Source organism: Corapipo altera, unplaced genomic scaffold (genome assembly GCF_003945725.1).
Source record: "Corapipo altera isolate COAL_440 unplaced genomic scaffold, ASM394572v1 69, whole genome shotgun sequence".
NCBI lineage: Eukaryota > Metazoa > Chordata > Aves > Passeriformes > Pipridae > Corapipo > Corapipo altera.
Genome location: NW_020884908.1, coordinates 2,001,968 through 2,019,073, shown reverse-complemented (window position 1 = coordinate 2,019,073; position 17,106 = coordinate 2,001,968). Strand labels below are relative to the sequence as shown.

General features: G+C 41.0%; 1 protein-coding gene across 5 annotated transcripts in view; it reads left to right on the top strand.

Moving 5' to 3' along the window:
- The window catches only part of LIN54 (lin-54 DREAM MuvB core complex component), a 41,421-nt gene that overhangs the window by 22,806 nt on the left and 1,509 nt on the right, over positions 1–17,106 (top strand). For 2 of the 5 annotated variants that reach the window (XM_027652713.1, XM_027652709.1), the window contains exons 3-12: positions 2,521–2,641; positions 5,350–5,492; positions 6,903–7,061; positions 9,389–9,605; positions 10,335–10,408; positions 10,557–10,754; positions 12,569–12,660; positions 13,913–13,984; positions 16,355–16,457; positions 16,650–16,787. In XM_027652713.1, coding sequence (XP_027508514.1) covers positions 2,521–2,641; positions 5,350–5,492; positions 6,903–7,061; positions 9,389–9,605; positions 10,335–10,408; positions 10,557–10,754; positions 12,569–12,660; positions 13,913–13,984; positions 16,355–16,457; positions 16,650–16,787 — 1,317 coding nt within the window. The remainder of the gene's footprint in view (positions 1–2,520; positions 2,642–5,349; positions 5,493–6,902; positions 7,062–9,388; positions 9,606–10,334; positions 10,409–10,556; positions 10,755–12,568; positions 12,661–13,912; positions 13,985–16,354; positions 16,458–16,649; positions 16,788–17,106) is intronic. The other 3 variants (XM_027652710.1, XM_027652711.1, XM_027652712.1) reach the window with 3 other exon arrangements.

The window sequence follows — 17,106 nt, the reverse complement described above, 5'->3', positions numbered from 1 at the left end:
TGATTGTTTCCTCCGGCTTCTCCATTCTTTACTAAAACGTGTTGTGAGTTTCCCACTGATGTAGAAGCTTCTCAAAGGTGGCTGGGGTTATCAGCTCAGGTGCCAAAACCTCAGAAAGGCTCACTTGGCAGCAGGTAGAGGGAGAAGTGCTATTCCTCACGTATAACCAAACAAGTTTGACTCTTGTTATGTTTCCTAAGCCCTGAGGGTATTCACTTATTTATTAGACAGTCTTTGTAGACAAACAGTTTATCCAAAAAGCAGGGGCACCTTTATCTGAGGAAGATACTGCAAGTTGAATATGAGGGAAGCAGGGCTACTTGTGTTGACCAACTCTCGTTTTGAGATTTTTAATTTTTTTTTTCTGAAATACTTCATCTTAATGGTAGCTAGTATTTTACACGTATTCATGTAAGTCATTTAAGCACACTTATTGACTGTTACTGGGAAACAACTGCTGTTGTCCAGAGCTGTCTCTTCCTGCTGGATGTTGATCATGTTCTGAGCCAGACTTTGCTCTCACTTTGGAGAGTAAAAGCAATAGCAGTTGAGTTGCAATAATACCTTATGGCAGGGTAAGATTAAGTTAAGCAGAACAGAAATCTCAAATAAAGCAGATGAAATGCGTGGAATTTATCAGAAATTAAGGTGTGTGCAAATTAAAAGAAAAAATTACTGATAAAATGGCTGCTCATCTATCAGCTGTGTACGTGCTAAAAGAACTGAATTCTTGAAATGTTAAAATGACTTCGAGTTAAATTTGTGAACAAGACCGTGAATGGAACTTCTTTCTTCAAACAACTCACGTTTCAAAGTATTAGTTAATATATCTCCAAAAAGAGCAGGTTTGTATCCTCTGTTTCATTTTAAGCCTATAAAAGCAGCTGATGTGCCCTGGAAGCAGCATATTTGGTCTGAGGTGGAGGTTGACTATGAGGAACACTTGTGCTGTAACTGTGGAGTAGCACATGGCTTCCTTTAACTGAGGCCTGTTCTCTGCTTGTGCCTGCTGTCAGAGCTGCTCACTGCTGCCTTCCCTTGGCTGGGTGTAGCTCAGGCATGCAGAGATGGTGTTAGCTTTCCGTGGCAGGCTGGGGGGCTCCAGTGCCATAGCAGAAGGGCAGCTCTGGCTTCCCTGGCTTGTGCCATGAGTGTGCTGCTGGGAGTGCAAGCAGCCTCCCATGTGCTCTTTGTGGAGCAGTTGAGGAATTTGTGATGTGCTACTGAATACTTCAAATCTCTTGTCATTGCTTGACTGTAAAAAAAAGTGTTTTCAGTCAATAAATTCTATAGATAGGTTCGTGTAGGAAACCATAACATCCAGCCTACTCAGTTGCTTCCTTTAAGCATTCCTAACTTTCTCCAGCTATTAAAAGTAGCTGTCAGCTCTGTATCTTGGCACATCAGTGAGATTTCTCCAGTCAGCTACTTGAGTCCTAAAGGTGGTTCTGTGCCTTTGGGAGGTGGCTCCCCACAGGGATGCCAATGTGGTGCCTCTCTGATAGTGCTGGAGCTGGTGGCTAAGTTCCCACAGGATGTGCCTGGGGGTGTGTGGTGGAGGAGAGGCAGGATGTGCCTGCTCCAGTAATGCTTCCAGTGTGGTCATGTGGACTCAGGGAAGATCCTAGCAATAGTCCACACCTGTAGGCAGCCTCTCCTGACAGCAGGTTAAAAGCCTTTGAAAAAAGTCAACTTCTAAATTGAACTGTTCACTACCTGGGTGCTGGTGTATAAAAACTATTAGAATAAATGCAACAGGGAGTTAACTTCTGTCAGTGTGGGAAAGGGAAAAAGTAATCTTTAAGACTTTTAAGACTATAAAAAACCCTACTTATAAAGATTTCAGGTTGAGGGGATCTGTCATCAAATGGCATGTACATGTTCTTGGTCCAGCTGTGTTTCAGGAGACTGGATCACAAAAGAAAAAACAGATCTTCTTGTACCTGGAGGCAGCCAGCTGATTTGTTCTTGGTTAGTGACTACCCAAAACTTTCAAGGACTCATGATCCACGTACTTTTGGGGAACTGTTGCGGAAGGCGGTTTCCCCATTTGCAAAATAAAAGTGTGCTGCTGTGTCAGAATAGGTCAAGAGATGTAGAGCAGTAGTTTTCAAATTTAAGTCACTGGAGGGCAAGTTTTGTCTTGTTTGACTGAGAAAGAAGTAACTTCATTTAAAGCTTCAAATATTGAGAGTTGTGCATTTAATTTTCATATTTTTATGTAGACCAACGGCATGTAAGAAATAATTTTGGCATCTTCAAGATGAGGTATGTTTGCACAGAGATATCTCTGTAAGGGATATGGCTATCCTACTCTGGTAGCTGGCTTTCTGAAGTGTCATGGATAATATCCAAGCTCTTTCCGTAGGGAGAAATGGAGATGAAATGCGAGATAAGCAGTTATTCTTCTAATTATGCGTGCGAGTATTGCCCTTTTTATTTTTTAATGTACTTAACAATACGGTGATTTAGATCCAAAATGCTCAAGTTACTTTAGATCTTTTTTCCTCCATCTTTTAGATTGCGAAGAAGACCCGAACCCCAACTTCTGGCCCGGTGATCACCAAGCTGATATTTGCAAAACCAATCAATAGCAAAGCTGTTACAGGGCAGACCACTCAAGTGTCACCAGTCATTGCAGGTTGTACTACTTTGACTTGTTTTGCTTTACCTTTTTTTGAAGGCTGTTCAAAGAGGTGGTGATAGTAGAAAGTTTTTTGTCTCAACTATTTTACTGTAGTTTCTGTCAAAGTACCTCAAGCCATGGAAAAAAAGAGACCAGAGCATTTTATGGGTAGGAGCAGATAAATGCAGTTGTCAATACCTTTATACTTAGCTCATTTAGAATAATCTTTGTAATTGCAGAGTTGCTTTTACTCCAAGATGCTTTTACCTTACGGATTTTGAGGAGGAGAAAAAAATACCCCAGAACCTCAGAAAAGACTACTTGCTAAACAGAAAGTAATTGTATAAACATTATATAAACACACAAGGGGGAAAGGAGACACGTGCTGTTGTATTACTTTAATCTGCTTATAGTTGGACTTAAGTGTAATACATGCAAGTAACAGGAAAAATGTTTGAGTGAAATAAGTGAATAAAGCTGTGTGGTTTCTGTTAAGTCACTCACCTACTTCTAAAATAACCATCTCAGAAGCATCTAAGAAAGTAATTAAGGCAAAAAAGAAATTATTTTCTCTTTGGAAAAAAAATCTGTTAATCCTAAAAAAAAACCTAACCAACCATAGAACAATAACAAAAGCACCACCAAAATGAAAGAAAAAACCCACAGTGTAATCATTTGTTTACTATGGCAGTGGGACCAATGGATCTGTTGCTAAATGTATCACAGCAGGTATGCAAACATCCTAGACACATAAATTATCTGAAAAGGACAAATGTAGGAAGCCAGAGTTGTCTTCAGAGCTTTGAAGGATGTCTTTAACTGCTTCCAGATTGACCAACCCAAGTAGGCCTAAAGTCTTTAAACAAAGCTATTGTTTAAAGGTATATTTAAATAAATTTGTTAAGTCTTTACAGAACTGGGACTTGAGCTGGTTTTAGAAAGTATGCGACTGTCTCCTGTATTCAAAACTCTGATAGGTACAGGTGAATGGCATGTAACTGAAACAGTCTTTTTCTTGAGTTGTCAGGCTACCTGTGTTTCAAGTGAAACAGGGATTCCCCACCCCACTCACCAATTTGTCCTCTTTCTCAAATAATTCCCTACCAAATATATGGACCTGTGAATAAGAAGATTGCTGTGCCTGCTTAAATATTTGAATTAAGCTGGTTTTATGTTAAAAAAACAAACCAAAATCCAAACAAACAAAAAACACGACCCAAAAACATTAAAAACAACTTGCTGTTTTTAAATCAATATTTTGGAAAATCTAGAGTACCTGTACCTGAGCCTGTGAGAAAAGCATCACTGTGGGGTGAGGATGCTTCAGTAATCAAGAGGGAACTCTTTTTAAACATCTGCCTTTCCTCTCACCATTCCAAACAGCCAGCACAGCTTGCCAGCGTTGAGAGGTTGTCATCATTTTAGGGAAGGTGTAACATTTGTGTTTTCAGTTTCAATTTTGTTTGCATGTTTTCCTGAATCTGGTAAATATTTTTAATTGCCTGGGAATTCCTGCAAACTGAGGTTGAAGTTGTAAATTTGAAAGACTTGTCAATATAAGTAATCAGATTCTGTTCAGGAAGCTGATGCCAAAGGGTGCACAGGAGATGTAGTGAGAAAGGGAAAAGCTGTCACTAGGAAAATAACTCAAAGCATTGAAAACTGTAGATGGTAAAATTCTCACTGACTCTGACATTCTTGGGGTTGCATGTGGCTTTAGCAGCTGCTGGCAAAAGTTAGGCTGCACAAAAGTGGTCATTTTAGAGCACATAGACCTCAGAGGAAATCAGGTTTCCATGAGGACAATGCTTTTTCTTGTTAGTTCCAGTTGACTTTAATTGTTACGCCACTTGATTTTGGATGGAAAAGTTATGCTGGTGTGTGTCTCTTATATTTATAAATGTAGTACAACAGAATGGGTGACAGACAAGCTATGACAGAAAAGAGTCTGAACCAAAGTGCAGCAGAGGAAAGCTCAGTGGTCGAGCACTCTCTTGGAAAGAAACATAGAAAGTATGAAAAAAAAAAAAATCTGTTTTCCATTATGGGAGTTTTGCAATATTCCTGAGACTGATTTCATGATTTGGCACTGCTGGTTTTGATGTTTACTGTTCTTTGGCATGGTAAAAACGGATAGTTTGTAGACTCACGCTACCGCCCTTGATTTCACGTGTGTGTCATATGTTCTGTTGGGCAGTGAAAGAAACAACCACCAACACAGAAGAAAAAAGCCAAAAAACTTAGAATTCGGTGTAGGTAGACGAAACAACTTCTTCTTGGTCACTGTAACACAGCTTGTTTTTGATGGTTGAGGTTTTAAAAGGAAGTAGTCCCCCCGCGGATGCTCAGTTTCTCCATCCATTGGCAGCAGCCCAGGGACTTCCTAGGAGACTGCCAGCTGGCTGGGGGTTTGTGTGCAGCAGAGGTGTATTGGAGCTCAGGATGCTGTCCTGGCTATGAAGAACTTGCAGCTGAATATCACAGAAAGCTCAATGTACATTCTGGCACTTTTCAAGCCCAAGTAACAGTTGTTTTATTTGCAATAATGCCAATTATTTTCTTCTTTGATGCTAAATCTAACTTAAAGAACACCAGTGTCCTTCATACCAGGTCATACACTCTCAGAAATAGGGATCAGTTGCACAAGATGCAGAGAAAACTTTACTTTAAAAGCCAACGTGAACAGGGATAACTGGAGCTGATGGTATCTTCATTGTTTGTAGGTAGGGTTTTTTCCCAGTCTGCTCCAGGGACACCACCAAAGACAATAACGATCTCTGAGAGCGGAGTCATTGGATCAACTTTGAGTACTACACAACAGACACCGAATAAAATAGCTATCTCACCACTCAAATCCCCTAATAAGGTAAGGATCTGTTCTGGCTGCAGCCTTCTACCCCTCCTGCACAGGGTCTGAATGGAGCTCTCTGTGTCTTTGCTACAAGCTGTTTATTATCTCTCCTGAGATAATAAACATATCTCCAAAGTCCATAAAGATGTCTCCAGAGTCTCTGTTGCACATCATGATGTGATATCCTGAGTTAGATTTTTTGCAATTGGCACCCATACTGTCGTTTTAAGTAAATATGCATTACTGCATTAGTTTCCCATTCCTGCCGTTTTTTGCCATTCCCTAAGCATCCATTCTGAGAGCAGCTGTTCCCTCTTAGCCAAGCATTCAGACTATTTTTAATACCTTCATAAAATGTCAACCAGCTGTTTAAGAGGAGACCTTGATAATATTAATGGGTCAGCACTTACTAACCACTGCCTGCTACTGCACAGGTAATTTAGTCTTACCTGATTGCTCCCGTAGTAAATGAGATTTGCAATGGTCCATGACAGATACAGAACTAGAGATTGGCAGAGGTAAAGGCAACACTGGTGTTTTAGATTTGATGAAATTGTCTTGGAAAGAGGAGTATTGCTGCAGAAAGGAAGGGAAGGGAACAAGATGCATAGTGCGTGCAAGCTAAATATCATACATAAAAAGTAGAGTAAGAATAAAGAATTCTTTTGGTTTGGCTGTGCTTTAATGATGTGAGGTTATACAAATGGAGTGAAAGACTTGTGTTTGGCAATTCTTAGTAAGGTAAGCAACATGAAGAAGAAGTTAAAAAACCCCATAACTGTAGAATCAAAACTAACAATGAGTGTGAAAAGACTCCTTAGAGTTACATCTCGATTTTACTGTAGATAAGTAATTCTAAGTGTCTTTTAAGCACTTAGCAAACTCTTTCAATAACTGGGATTTTTCTTAAAATGTAAGGAAGTTTAGAACAAAAAGTAGAAACCCTGACTTTGGAGGGGCATGTCTGTATAGAATAGAGTATTCAAACACTGCATTCCACAGAAATGTGGTCAGATGACTGGATCTCTGTGGGAATCTGGAAAGTAGATTTAAAAATACTGATGTTCTTATAGTTTGACTGAATTGGTAGTATAAGGTGAGATTTATTTTTTTTTCCACAGCTCTTCTTTAAAATTTCTGTTTATGATGTACCAATTATAAAGCTGTTATTTAGAAAATCCAGATGCTATGGTAGGTTTCTGCATTACCCTTTTGGTGCTGGAAACCAGCAATGCCTTCAAGTTTCTAAGGGTTTGCTGTTGTTGCAGTTGGACTCATGTGATTTGAGATTAAATACAGTGCCCTTGTTCAGAGAAGGAGCTCTGTGACCTGGTGGAGAGCTGTACTTCCATGAGAAAGGGAACGTGTATGTACAGGGTCCTGTACCCTGCCCGGGGATTTAAACTGCTTCTTTGTTTTGCCAAGCAGCTAACAGTGGTGTCAGTGGCCTCCCAGCCTCCCAACTCCCCCCAGAAGACGGTGGGCGTCCCACTGAATGTAGCGTTAGGACAGCAGATCCTCACAGTGCAGCAGTCAGCACCCTCCTCCCCTGGGAAGGCTATAGTCAACCACACAACCACCCAGGTACACACTGACTTTCCTTTGTCTTCTAGCGTGTCTGTGTCATTGCTTGCTGGAAACTGGAGTGCTGGATGGCAGATTGGCAGTGGTCAGTCTGAAGGTGTTCTTGTAATGGTGTTTGCGTAAGAAGTGGCAAAAGAATTGCCCTGGGGAGCACAGACTTCGTCAATTGAGGGGCGCAAACCATTGCAAGCCTGTACAAGGACATGCTGTTAGAAAGCAGCTTTCCAGCCTGGAAAGCTCCACTTGGTGTAAGTTCTTGTCTCTGTGTACTGAATCTCCCAGGTCATCTGAAAAACTCCCGATGACACGGACAGGAGTTCTTTGGGTGGTTCTCTCTCTTCTGCCAGTGTTTCTCTGCCACTGACTAGGGGTGCTTTCCAGGTGTTTCTGAGGTTTGCAACAATTTAATTCATATTCCTGTGGTAGAGGAAAATACACATAAGTAAGACACCATGGTATGGAACCTACAGAACTAGAAATTGTTCATTTCCTATGTCTCATTCTTAGAAAAATAGGGGTTTCCATAATAGCTTTTATAAATTGATTTGCATTGATAAATCACAAGACAAAACTGACCTTTCTTACAAACTGCAGTTGTTACTGTTTTCCTGTTTTGTAATCTTGGGTGAGGGTTTTTTTAATATAAATATCTACATTCCTGTTTTGGTGAACATGAAGGGATGTGTATGTCTGTAAATAAACAGAGTGCGGATAGAGCAGGGAATGGACACAGTTGCATGTACAGCATGAGACCAGAGACTCAGACAGACTTTGCCAGCCTCATCATACTAATACAGGTGACAATTGGAATGCTGATATGGGGATTTGGACACCATCGAGATTTGAATTTTACTTTTTTTCCCCAGATAAAAAGTGGCAAAACTGTCTTTTGATACAGTCATTGGAAGGTTGTCACTCTACTGCAAGTGCCCTAAGTGGAGATGTCTGTGGGGTATACATACTGGGTTCTGATCCAAAGCTGTCTGACACAACACAAGGGTTTCACCTGTCTGCACTGAGCTCAAGAACATGCCTTTAGAAGAACTGTCACTTGAATCTTAGAATTTTCCCAGTTGGCCTTGGATGGCAGCCTCTAATCTGAGAGCTAGAGAGAACTTTGCCCATACTGGTCTCCCTTTGGTAACGCTTTGTCTGTGACTGTGCTTGCAGATGATACTTATTTTGAATTGCTCTGGCTTGTTAAGGTTTCAATGTATTAACAACAAAACAAAAACAAACAAAACAAAATCCCAAGAAAACACCTTTTAAAAGACCAGACTTATATATCCAGTGAAATGTGTGCAATTTTGAGATATCATTTCTGTAGTTGCTGAAAGCTGGGGAGCTGGGAAAATGTTCTCATGAGAATTCACATCATACTACCAATCAAATTTAATAGTAAAACTTAGGGACGATATGTTTAATATCAATATTAAAAGATACTGAGAATAAAAAACTGAACTTCAGAAGGAGTTAGACAGAAGAAGAAAAAGGAGGAATAAATCAAAGTTGGAGGTTGAGCAAGGCTGGAAAAAGAGGCTGTTATCAAACCAATAGGCTTATGAATGTGTATAAATAAAATAAAAACTTGTTATTAGTTTGTAGCTTAAGAAAAATTGGAAAGATGAAGTCTTTCAAATTCCGGGTATACCAATACTCCAACTGTGAGGTAGCACAGGTCTGCTGAGCTCCCTTTCTTTCACCATTTTGCCTTTTTTCTTAATGAATTTGTTTTGCTACTCCTCATTGTTCCTGCTTTTTTCATTTCTCAGCTTGTACTCTCTTTCTGATGTCTGCCAGTTTATGGACTCTGTTCCATTTTCTTCTCAAGGGTTGCATAGTGATTTCTGTGTACTAATCACAAACTGTCTTAACAGAATGTATCTGTACATGCTGCAGTCCAGCACAAAGAGTTCTGCAAGTTCTTACCATGTACTTTTATTAGTAGAAATATTTTTAGGTTTGGTCGTTGCTTGATTTTGGAATACAAACTGAATAATGTTCTGTGTAGTCACCTGAAATAGTTTTGGCAGACATTGTATCTGGGCAAGTGGACTGAGTCACCCCACACATGTAAATATTAGTTTATTCTGGTGTTTGGTGTAGAGCATTGAAAATGGAACTGAGTTTGCTCTGAGCTGTTGCGAGGCATTTAATCTCCTCACATCTGTTCTACTTTTGAAAGCAAAAATGGGGGTAACTGACTTCTGTCTCAGGGATATGAATGTTGTGGTAGAGTTGCTCACTAACAAATTGAGGAATAAACGTGCTGATGTTCTTTCTGCCTGTGTACAAGTAACTTCATACTGTCTGTGTTGGCTTAACAGGCTGTGAAATCAGCAGTGCAGACCATTACTGTAGGAGGAGTGGGTACATCTCAATTTAAGACAATTATTCCTTTGGCAACTGCACCCAATGTTCAGCAGATTCAGGTACCTGGAAGCAAGTTCCATTATGTCAGACTCGTTACTGCCACAACAGCCAGTAGTTCAACCCAATCGGCCAGTCAAAATCCCAGTACGAATACTCAGCCTCTTCAGCAAGGTAAGTGCTGGTGTTAATGTATTGTCTGAAGCTTTTATTGTTTTGGGGTTTTCTTCTGTGTTTGTTTTGTAAGGATTAAAATGAATACATAATAGAAGTCTGTGAAGACTGCCAGCTGTACTTGGTTTTGTGGTAAGACTCCTATAAATGTCTTAAATATTTTGCTATTACTTACGGTTTGTGTGTGGAAATGCCCCTTTGTGTCAAATTGCTCTGTAGTTGGGCCTGAACTCTTGGAGCATTTTAAGTTGCTTTTACCTAGTTTACCAGATTATGGGTCACTCGTGGCAACTCCCACATCTTCTGTATGAAAAGTGTGATGGCAAGATAGCCCACAAACTTATTGCCAAAACTTCTGTATCATGAAGATCCTTCCATGTAAATTACTTTAGAAGTGCCAGATGCTTCTGCTGGTTTCTGTTTGTGCTTTCCAGAGCTGTGAAGGAATAAAAGACTTCAAAGGGAAAAGGGATGTAAGAGAAATACAGTGTCCAGAGGAGGTCTGCAGCCAGGCTGCTTTTTAAGCCATTGCTGTGAAATGTGTGTGCAGGCTCTCATGCCAAATACAAATACAAGAGCATTCTTTAGACCCAAGTGTTGTATGCCATGAGTTTGGGCAGTGCATTGTTACAGCACCTCTGCATTATGCATATGTGAAAGTCTGAAGGACTGAACTGTGGACTTTGAGTGAATAATACATGTTAATGTGATGTTGTTTCTTGACACTAGCGAAGCCAGTGGTGGTGAACACGACCCCAGTGCGTATGTCAGTTCCCATAGTACCAGCACAGACTGTGAAACAGGTGAGCTAAGTGTTAAAAGGCATATTCCTGACTCGTTTTAGCTGAGTGGAAAAAGTCTTGCTCCAGCTCTGTAATGAGATGTTCATTAATAGAAGTGCAGTTTGAATCAGTGAAACACTGATTTCATGAAGACCTCTTCTGTCTCCAGGTGGTGCCCAAACCAATCAACTCAACTTCACAGATAGTTACTACTAGTCAGCCCCAACAAAGACTTATTATGCCAGCCACTCCACTGCCGCAGATACAGCCCAACCTCACCAACCTCCCACCAGGAACTGTGCTGGCACCAGCACCTGGCACAGGGAACGTCGGGTATGCCGTCCTTCCAGCTCAGTATGTCACACAGGTATGGTGTTACCCGGAGATGTGCTGCTGTTGTGGGATATACTGCCTTCCCCTTAGAGGTTCTCACTCCCTGACTGTCACCTGACACTAAGGCAACAGTTTCTTTTAGGGACCCCTGGCAGAATGACGATGGCACTAAATGAGTTACAATTAAAGGTTTATTTTCTCAACAGGATTGTTTTATTAGCGTAGCATAGAATTTATAATCGGAATAGCACAGGATTTCTCTAAGCAGAATCAGTGCAGTGCCATTCTGGGTACCACAGTACAGAATTTGTAATACAAACTTATAATACAACTTATGATTCTAATGACCTAGATCTCAACTTAAAATTTCTAATCACCTAGAGCCTCTGCAGATTGGGTCAGATCTTGATACACAGCTTGCCTCATCAATTTAACAATCATAATCTAAACTTGAAAATTGTACAGAAAAGTACAAATCGCTCGGCCCTCAGAGGAAGCAGATGTCAGTGGAGGTGACCCTGGCCACTGTGTGCTCATGGGTCTCAGCAGCAGGTCCACGCCAAGTTCCCCACTTAGGACTTGGAATTGCTTGGTGTTACAGACTGTGTTCTGTGTGCTGTTACACTTCCCTCCTCTGTGACAGTCATCACCACTACCTGGATGGGTGCCTGAGACATTCACAGCCGGAAAGGAAGAGAGTTACTGGCATTGTGCCCAGGAATCCTGAGACCTGTAGTGAAGGGAAGGAGAAATCCTATTTCTTTGTCTACTTAGTTCAGTGGACCTTCAGGGCCTGATAATGAGGAGAAAGGGAGTGTATATGTGACCCGCTTGGTCACAGACAGTGGCTGCTTGCATTACAAAATGGTGTTAGTTAATGCCAACACATTGGCAGGGGTCAGAAACAGGTGGTACTAGTCACACCAATGCAGGTCTAGGGATTAGATTTTGCTCTTTGCCAGGATCTGACCAACAATCAATATGAAAAGCAGAATAAAGGTAACATTCTGCTGAAGGCTGATGAGTCAGTTTGTAGAAACAAGAACTCTGATAGCTCATGGCCTTACTGGTACCAGCCTCCTTTCAGGTTCCCTTCTGGTTTTGTCACAGTTGCAGTTTGACCCTGAGGACTGTTACTGTGTCCTTCCACTCTAGTTATACAGATTTTACTTTAACTAATAGTATTTGTTGGACCTCTTCTCTGAGGTTTTGTGTTCTGGTCACAATCAGTCTCCTCTTACCTGGCCCCAGCAGGTCCATATCTGTCTCCAGAACCTGTCCCAGCAGGAGAAAACAGCTTCATGTAGATACTATTAAAGAAAGTAGCCCAGAACAGTGTCCTTTGGCAGGTTCTTAGGAGGTTTGGGTTTTTTAATGTGACAAATAAACTGAGGGTTCAGGTATGCAGGGAAGTTGGAATGCAAACCATGACTCACTTTAATTCCATATTAAGTGGATTGTATATAAAGGAAGCTACTAAAGTAATTTGTGCAGGAAGTGATCCTGCTCTATTAGGGGCAGGGTTGCTTGGGAGAAGAAGGGGAAAAATTAACATGTTTTTAGGAACAGGAACTGGTTGTGATCTGAACATTTCTGTGTGTTATCTCTGTCATCTGTATGGCTCTGTATGTATGACACTGTAATTGAGAACGAAAATATAATCTAAAATGATATTTTTACGCTAAGTGTGGAGGCAGGAGGTTGCCACCTGGTCCAAGTTCTATAAATGTCTAAAACTGTACTTACAAGCAAATTATTTATATAACTGCATCTGGATAGCTAATCAAAAGACTAACCACACATCCTTAATTTCTGTCATGTCACACATTAACCTTTTTGTTTTGTTAGCTACAACAATCATCGTATGTATCTATAGCAAGCAACACTGGCTTCACAGGGACATCTAGTATCCAGTCCCAAGCACGGCTGCCATTTAATGGGTAAGTGTTTCGAAAAACAACCCCAAACCTGTGGAATAGGCTACTTGAATGAGCATCTTCTTTCATTTCTGTTATAAAGAAGGGTGGGAGGTGAGGTGGTGGAGTTTGGTTTGGGGGATTTTCCAAGAGGCTTAAGTAAACTGTGGTGTGGTTACTCCCTCTGACTAAAAGGCGTGGATCTCTCTGACAATTGAGCCAGTCTCTTGATCAAAGCTGTGTTATCCTTTCTGGTTTTTGAACTCGGGTAGCAGGAAGTTGACCTGAAAGCTCTGTGTTGCTCACTTTTTTTATTTTGTATCATCACCTGGGAGCTACAGGCTTCAACTACTCCTCAACATTACTGGAAAGAGGTACTGGACAACATATGAGCTGGATGCTTAGCACATGCAGAAACTCAGCCAAACAACAAAATGGATCCTGATAGGAGGCTTTGGGTTTTTTCAGTCTTGCATTTTTCCTTTAAGGATGAAAATAACAGCTAACATGTATTATTTTCCCTTTGCCAATCCATCAGGCTTAGCTGTTCTGCACAGGCCTTTTGTGTTATTGTTTGCTGGAAATGGTGAACACGAAGGTGCTTTTTGTTGCTGCAACCTCAACTGATGCAAACTAATCCCAAATCCAGATGCAGCCATTCAGATGAACGGGTTTGATTTAATCTCCCTGGTATTACATGCAGAAATTGCTGGATACGGATGGAACAAATCTCATCAGAAGTGATTAGTGTCACAAAATCTGAGTTTTAAGAGCAGTTAAAGACTGTGTCTAATATAAAACTTATAGATAAACTGAATACTGATTTTGGATTGCTTTCCCATTGTTCTAGAGTTTTTTTGGTTTGTTTTTTTTTTTCTTCCTAATTCCAACTAGAACAAAAGAAAAGGCCATGGTCATGTTGTGCAAACCCTGATTGGATCTAGTCCTACTGCATTTAGAGGGGTTCTGGGGGCGGTTTCCCTGACTCCAGTTTTTAGTTATGATGCTTCCTCTAGCTTTAAGCCTCGTTTCTACTTTAGGCATGCATCCAGGTTTGCAGCAAATAATCCAGCTCTTTCTGGATTGGAAAGGCACTGTATAGAGGACTATATAGAATAGTTACTTAGATGCAGTCAGCCAAAAAAATAATGCAAGGGGAATATAAATGTTTTTTCAAGGTTTTCGTTATGAGCTATTTACTTGAATTTAAAATAGGAAGAAACTGACAAAACTGTGTTTGTGTATAAACATGTAAATGCCCCTTTTCCCCCCACAGAATAATTTCTTCAGAATCTGCAAACCGCCCCAGGAAGCCTTGCAATTGTACTAAGTCTCTGTGTTTGAAATTGTAAGTACAGCTTGGTATTGGGGATTTTTTTAAGCCTTAACTTTAACATCACAAATGTATGCCAAGTATCAGAATATAAAGTTTTTAAGTATGTCAGAAATTTTATGTCTAGATGCTAATTTAAGGTTACTATTGGTAACGGTGGAGATGCTGCAGGGCCTGTGTAATTCTGCATCTCCTGCCAGCTGTACAGGCCCTAACATTTCAGAAATGTCTGACTTTGCAGCCTTGTTGCATGATGAAGCCACAAAGCCATTCCACTCAGCAGCTCTAGTTGCTTTGGTGTTACCATGAGGGAAATGGCATCCCATGGTATCATTAGTGGGCATTTACTCTACTTTGGTGAAGCACATCAGTAATACCATGCTGGTTCAAGTACTTAGAAAATTTGGGCTTTGTATCTCTTGTTAAGGGACTGAATAGACAAATGATTCTTCACTGATAGTCTGAGTCTTTCGTATCCTTATGAGATATTTTGCTCTTTTGTTCGATGTATTTGTAAGAACTTGACATAAAAGCATTCTAAGCTGAGGACAGTTTCCTTATTGAGGCAAAGTCAGTTTACCGGTATTTTTGGGACAGTAATGGAAGAAGATACTGAAATTAATCTGTAGTTCCCTGAATCCTAGACAATGAGTAGGAAATCAGGGGTGTGGCACTCAAAGGGGAAGTGATGCAGCAGAATCTGAACCCAAGTTAAGAAATGTGTTTAAACTTTTAAACTTGTGTTTCTTTTTGTGTTAGTGCACCCCACCTCTATATGGGGAGGTGTGCCCTGTGCTTTCTTCTATGTCTTTTGCGTAGAAGACATGGCGAACAGGAAGTTGTGTAACTGTTTTTTCAGGTATTTTACACCTATGAGTGACCTCATAGTGCCCAGTATGTGTTAGATATGTGGAGTTTTCCACTTGTTTTAGTTTTTGATGCTATAGTGCACTAGAATTTCTGGGAGAAAATGGCATCCCTGGTGATATTTCACACCTTCAGAATGCTTTGGAAATAACCTTTTCTTGTAAATTGCTGTCATTATATCTTTAAGTGGCTAGGCATTGGTGGAGACCAAATGGTTAATTCACTCTGGCAAAGGTGCTTTCTTACTAGTAAAACTTCTTCCTGTCTGGAAAGGGAGTTGCTTTTTCTCAAAAGCATGTTGAAGGTAGACACATAGCCTGTTCTACAAAGAAGTAAAATCAGTTATTTGTTCACTGATGTTCTGTTTGTTTTGGAAGCCAGGACCATCCCACTACTGAATTTTAGACAGGATGGAAAAGAGAGCTGTTACAGATTGTAAAAGCTTTTGATGTAGTTTGTCCCTGGGACCATTCAAGATGTTAAAAATCACCAAAACACAGTTCAGCCAGATGAAGGCTTGTAGTTGACTCCAGGGGAACCCTAATCTAGTTCTTGTAGCATTGTGCTGGGCAAGCCACAGAAAGCCAGTTTTACAAGGAGTTTAGGCTCCTAGTAGGATTTGAAAGAGTATCAGTAGTTTTTAGCTATAGCTGGAGGTGGTACTGGAAGCACTGAAACGTGACAGAGTTTGTTGTGGCCTAAAGCCATGTTTGAGCTGGGGATGAATGTAGTACTTCTATGTATCAGATCTGTGGGATTGGTGAGATTTTGGTTTTGGTGGGAGGTACCAGAGGTACATAAGAGGCGTGGCAATGTGATTGGCTTTCCCTGTCCATGTTTTGCTGCTTTTGATTCACATAATTGTCCCTTTAAAAAGTCTCTGATAACTACAGCCTTATCCTCATTCAGATCCTTCCCCTAGTTGCCTGTGCTTCAAAGCCTCCAAGATGTACCAATTGTTATTCCATTTCTATTCTTCCATCCCTATTTGATTAACTCTGTCTCAGCTCAGAGCTGCAAACAGCGTATGGGCAAAACTAACCAAAAAAGACTCATTGCTGTGTTAGTCAGTTTGCCTGTTACCTGGCACTCCAATTGCTTGCCTTTTGTTTCAGCTGCATGAGAGCTCCTGAGGGCTGGCTTGGACTGGCTGGGTCAGGAGCTGCCTGTGAGGTGGCTGCAGCGGGATGGCCCTCAGTATGTAGGTGACTCAGGAGTCACCCTAGGAAAAAGTCTCCTTAGCTTTTCTTGCTGCTGTGGGGACCTGCGCTATGTGAACGTGAGCTCAGGTGGACACCCTCAGTTATACCTGTGTCTTTAGACAGCAGCTAGACCTGTGCTAGAGGATTTTGGCTCTGCAATGAACCTGGTACTGCTTGTGCGGGTGGAGTCGAGCACAGGGTGACCCTCACCTTTATTGGTGCATATTGCCAGAGTAGGAACTTCTGCTGCTGCCATCAGTGCTAACACCAATGTAATGGTCACATTTACAAACGCCTTCTGCATCTTCTGTTTCAGGTATTGTGATTGTTTTGCAAACGGTGAATTCTGCAATAACTGCAACTGTACAAATTGCTACAACAACCTGGACCATGAAAATGATAGGCAAAAAGCAATAAAGGTGAGGGGCCTCTTCCCCTGCCCCCGGGATGAAAGCTGTCTAGCTTATGTCTCCTGAAGCTACAGAGCGGGGCAGAGTGGGTGTATAATGCCCTGATCTCCTCCCACATATGCAAGGCTTAAGTTCTTTTATTGCACCTCTAAATTCTGATCCCTGCGTGCAATGACTGACCCTTTGGGTCTGCATTAACAGGCCTGCCTCGACAGAAACCCTGAAGCCTTCAAGCCCAAAATAGGGAAAGGAAAGGAAGGAGAGTCAGACCGGAGACACAGCAAAGGGTGTAACTGTAAGCGCTCGGGATGTCTCAAAAACTACTGTGAATGTTATGAGGTATGACAAATTGTCTCATTTTAAAGATATTAGCTTTTTCCATTTAGTGCAGTGACTCGCTTTGTCTCTTGTTTGTACTGCTATAATGTTTTTTTCTTCTTTTCTATTGCCATAACGTTACCTCTTCTCCCAGCAGTTTTCACCTAGAAATCCATGTATGTGGCAAAATCGATCACTGCTGTTGTGTAATTTTAATTTTAAACAATGTAGCAACTTCAGACTCCAGCTTGGATTTGTTTTTTAATGAATAGCACTATTTCCTAAAGAAATCTACTGCACCAAGTCCCTAGGAGGAGTTGAATCAGCATCCCACACGTGC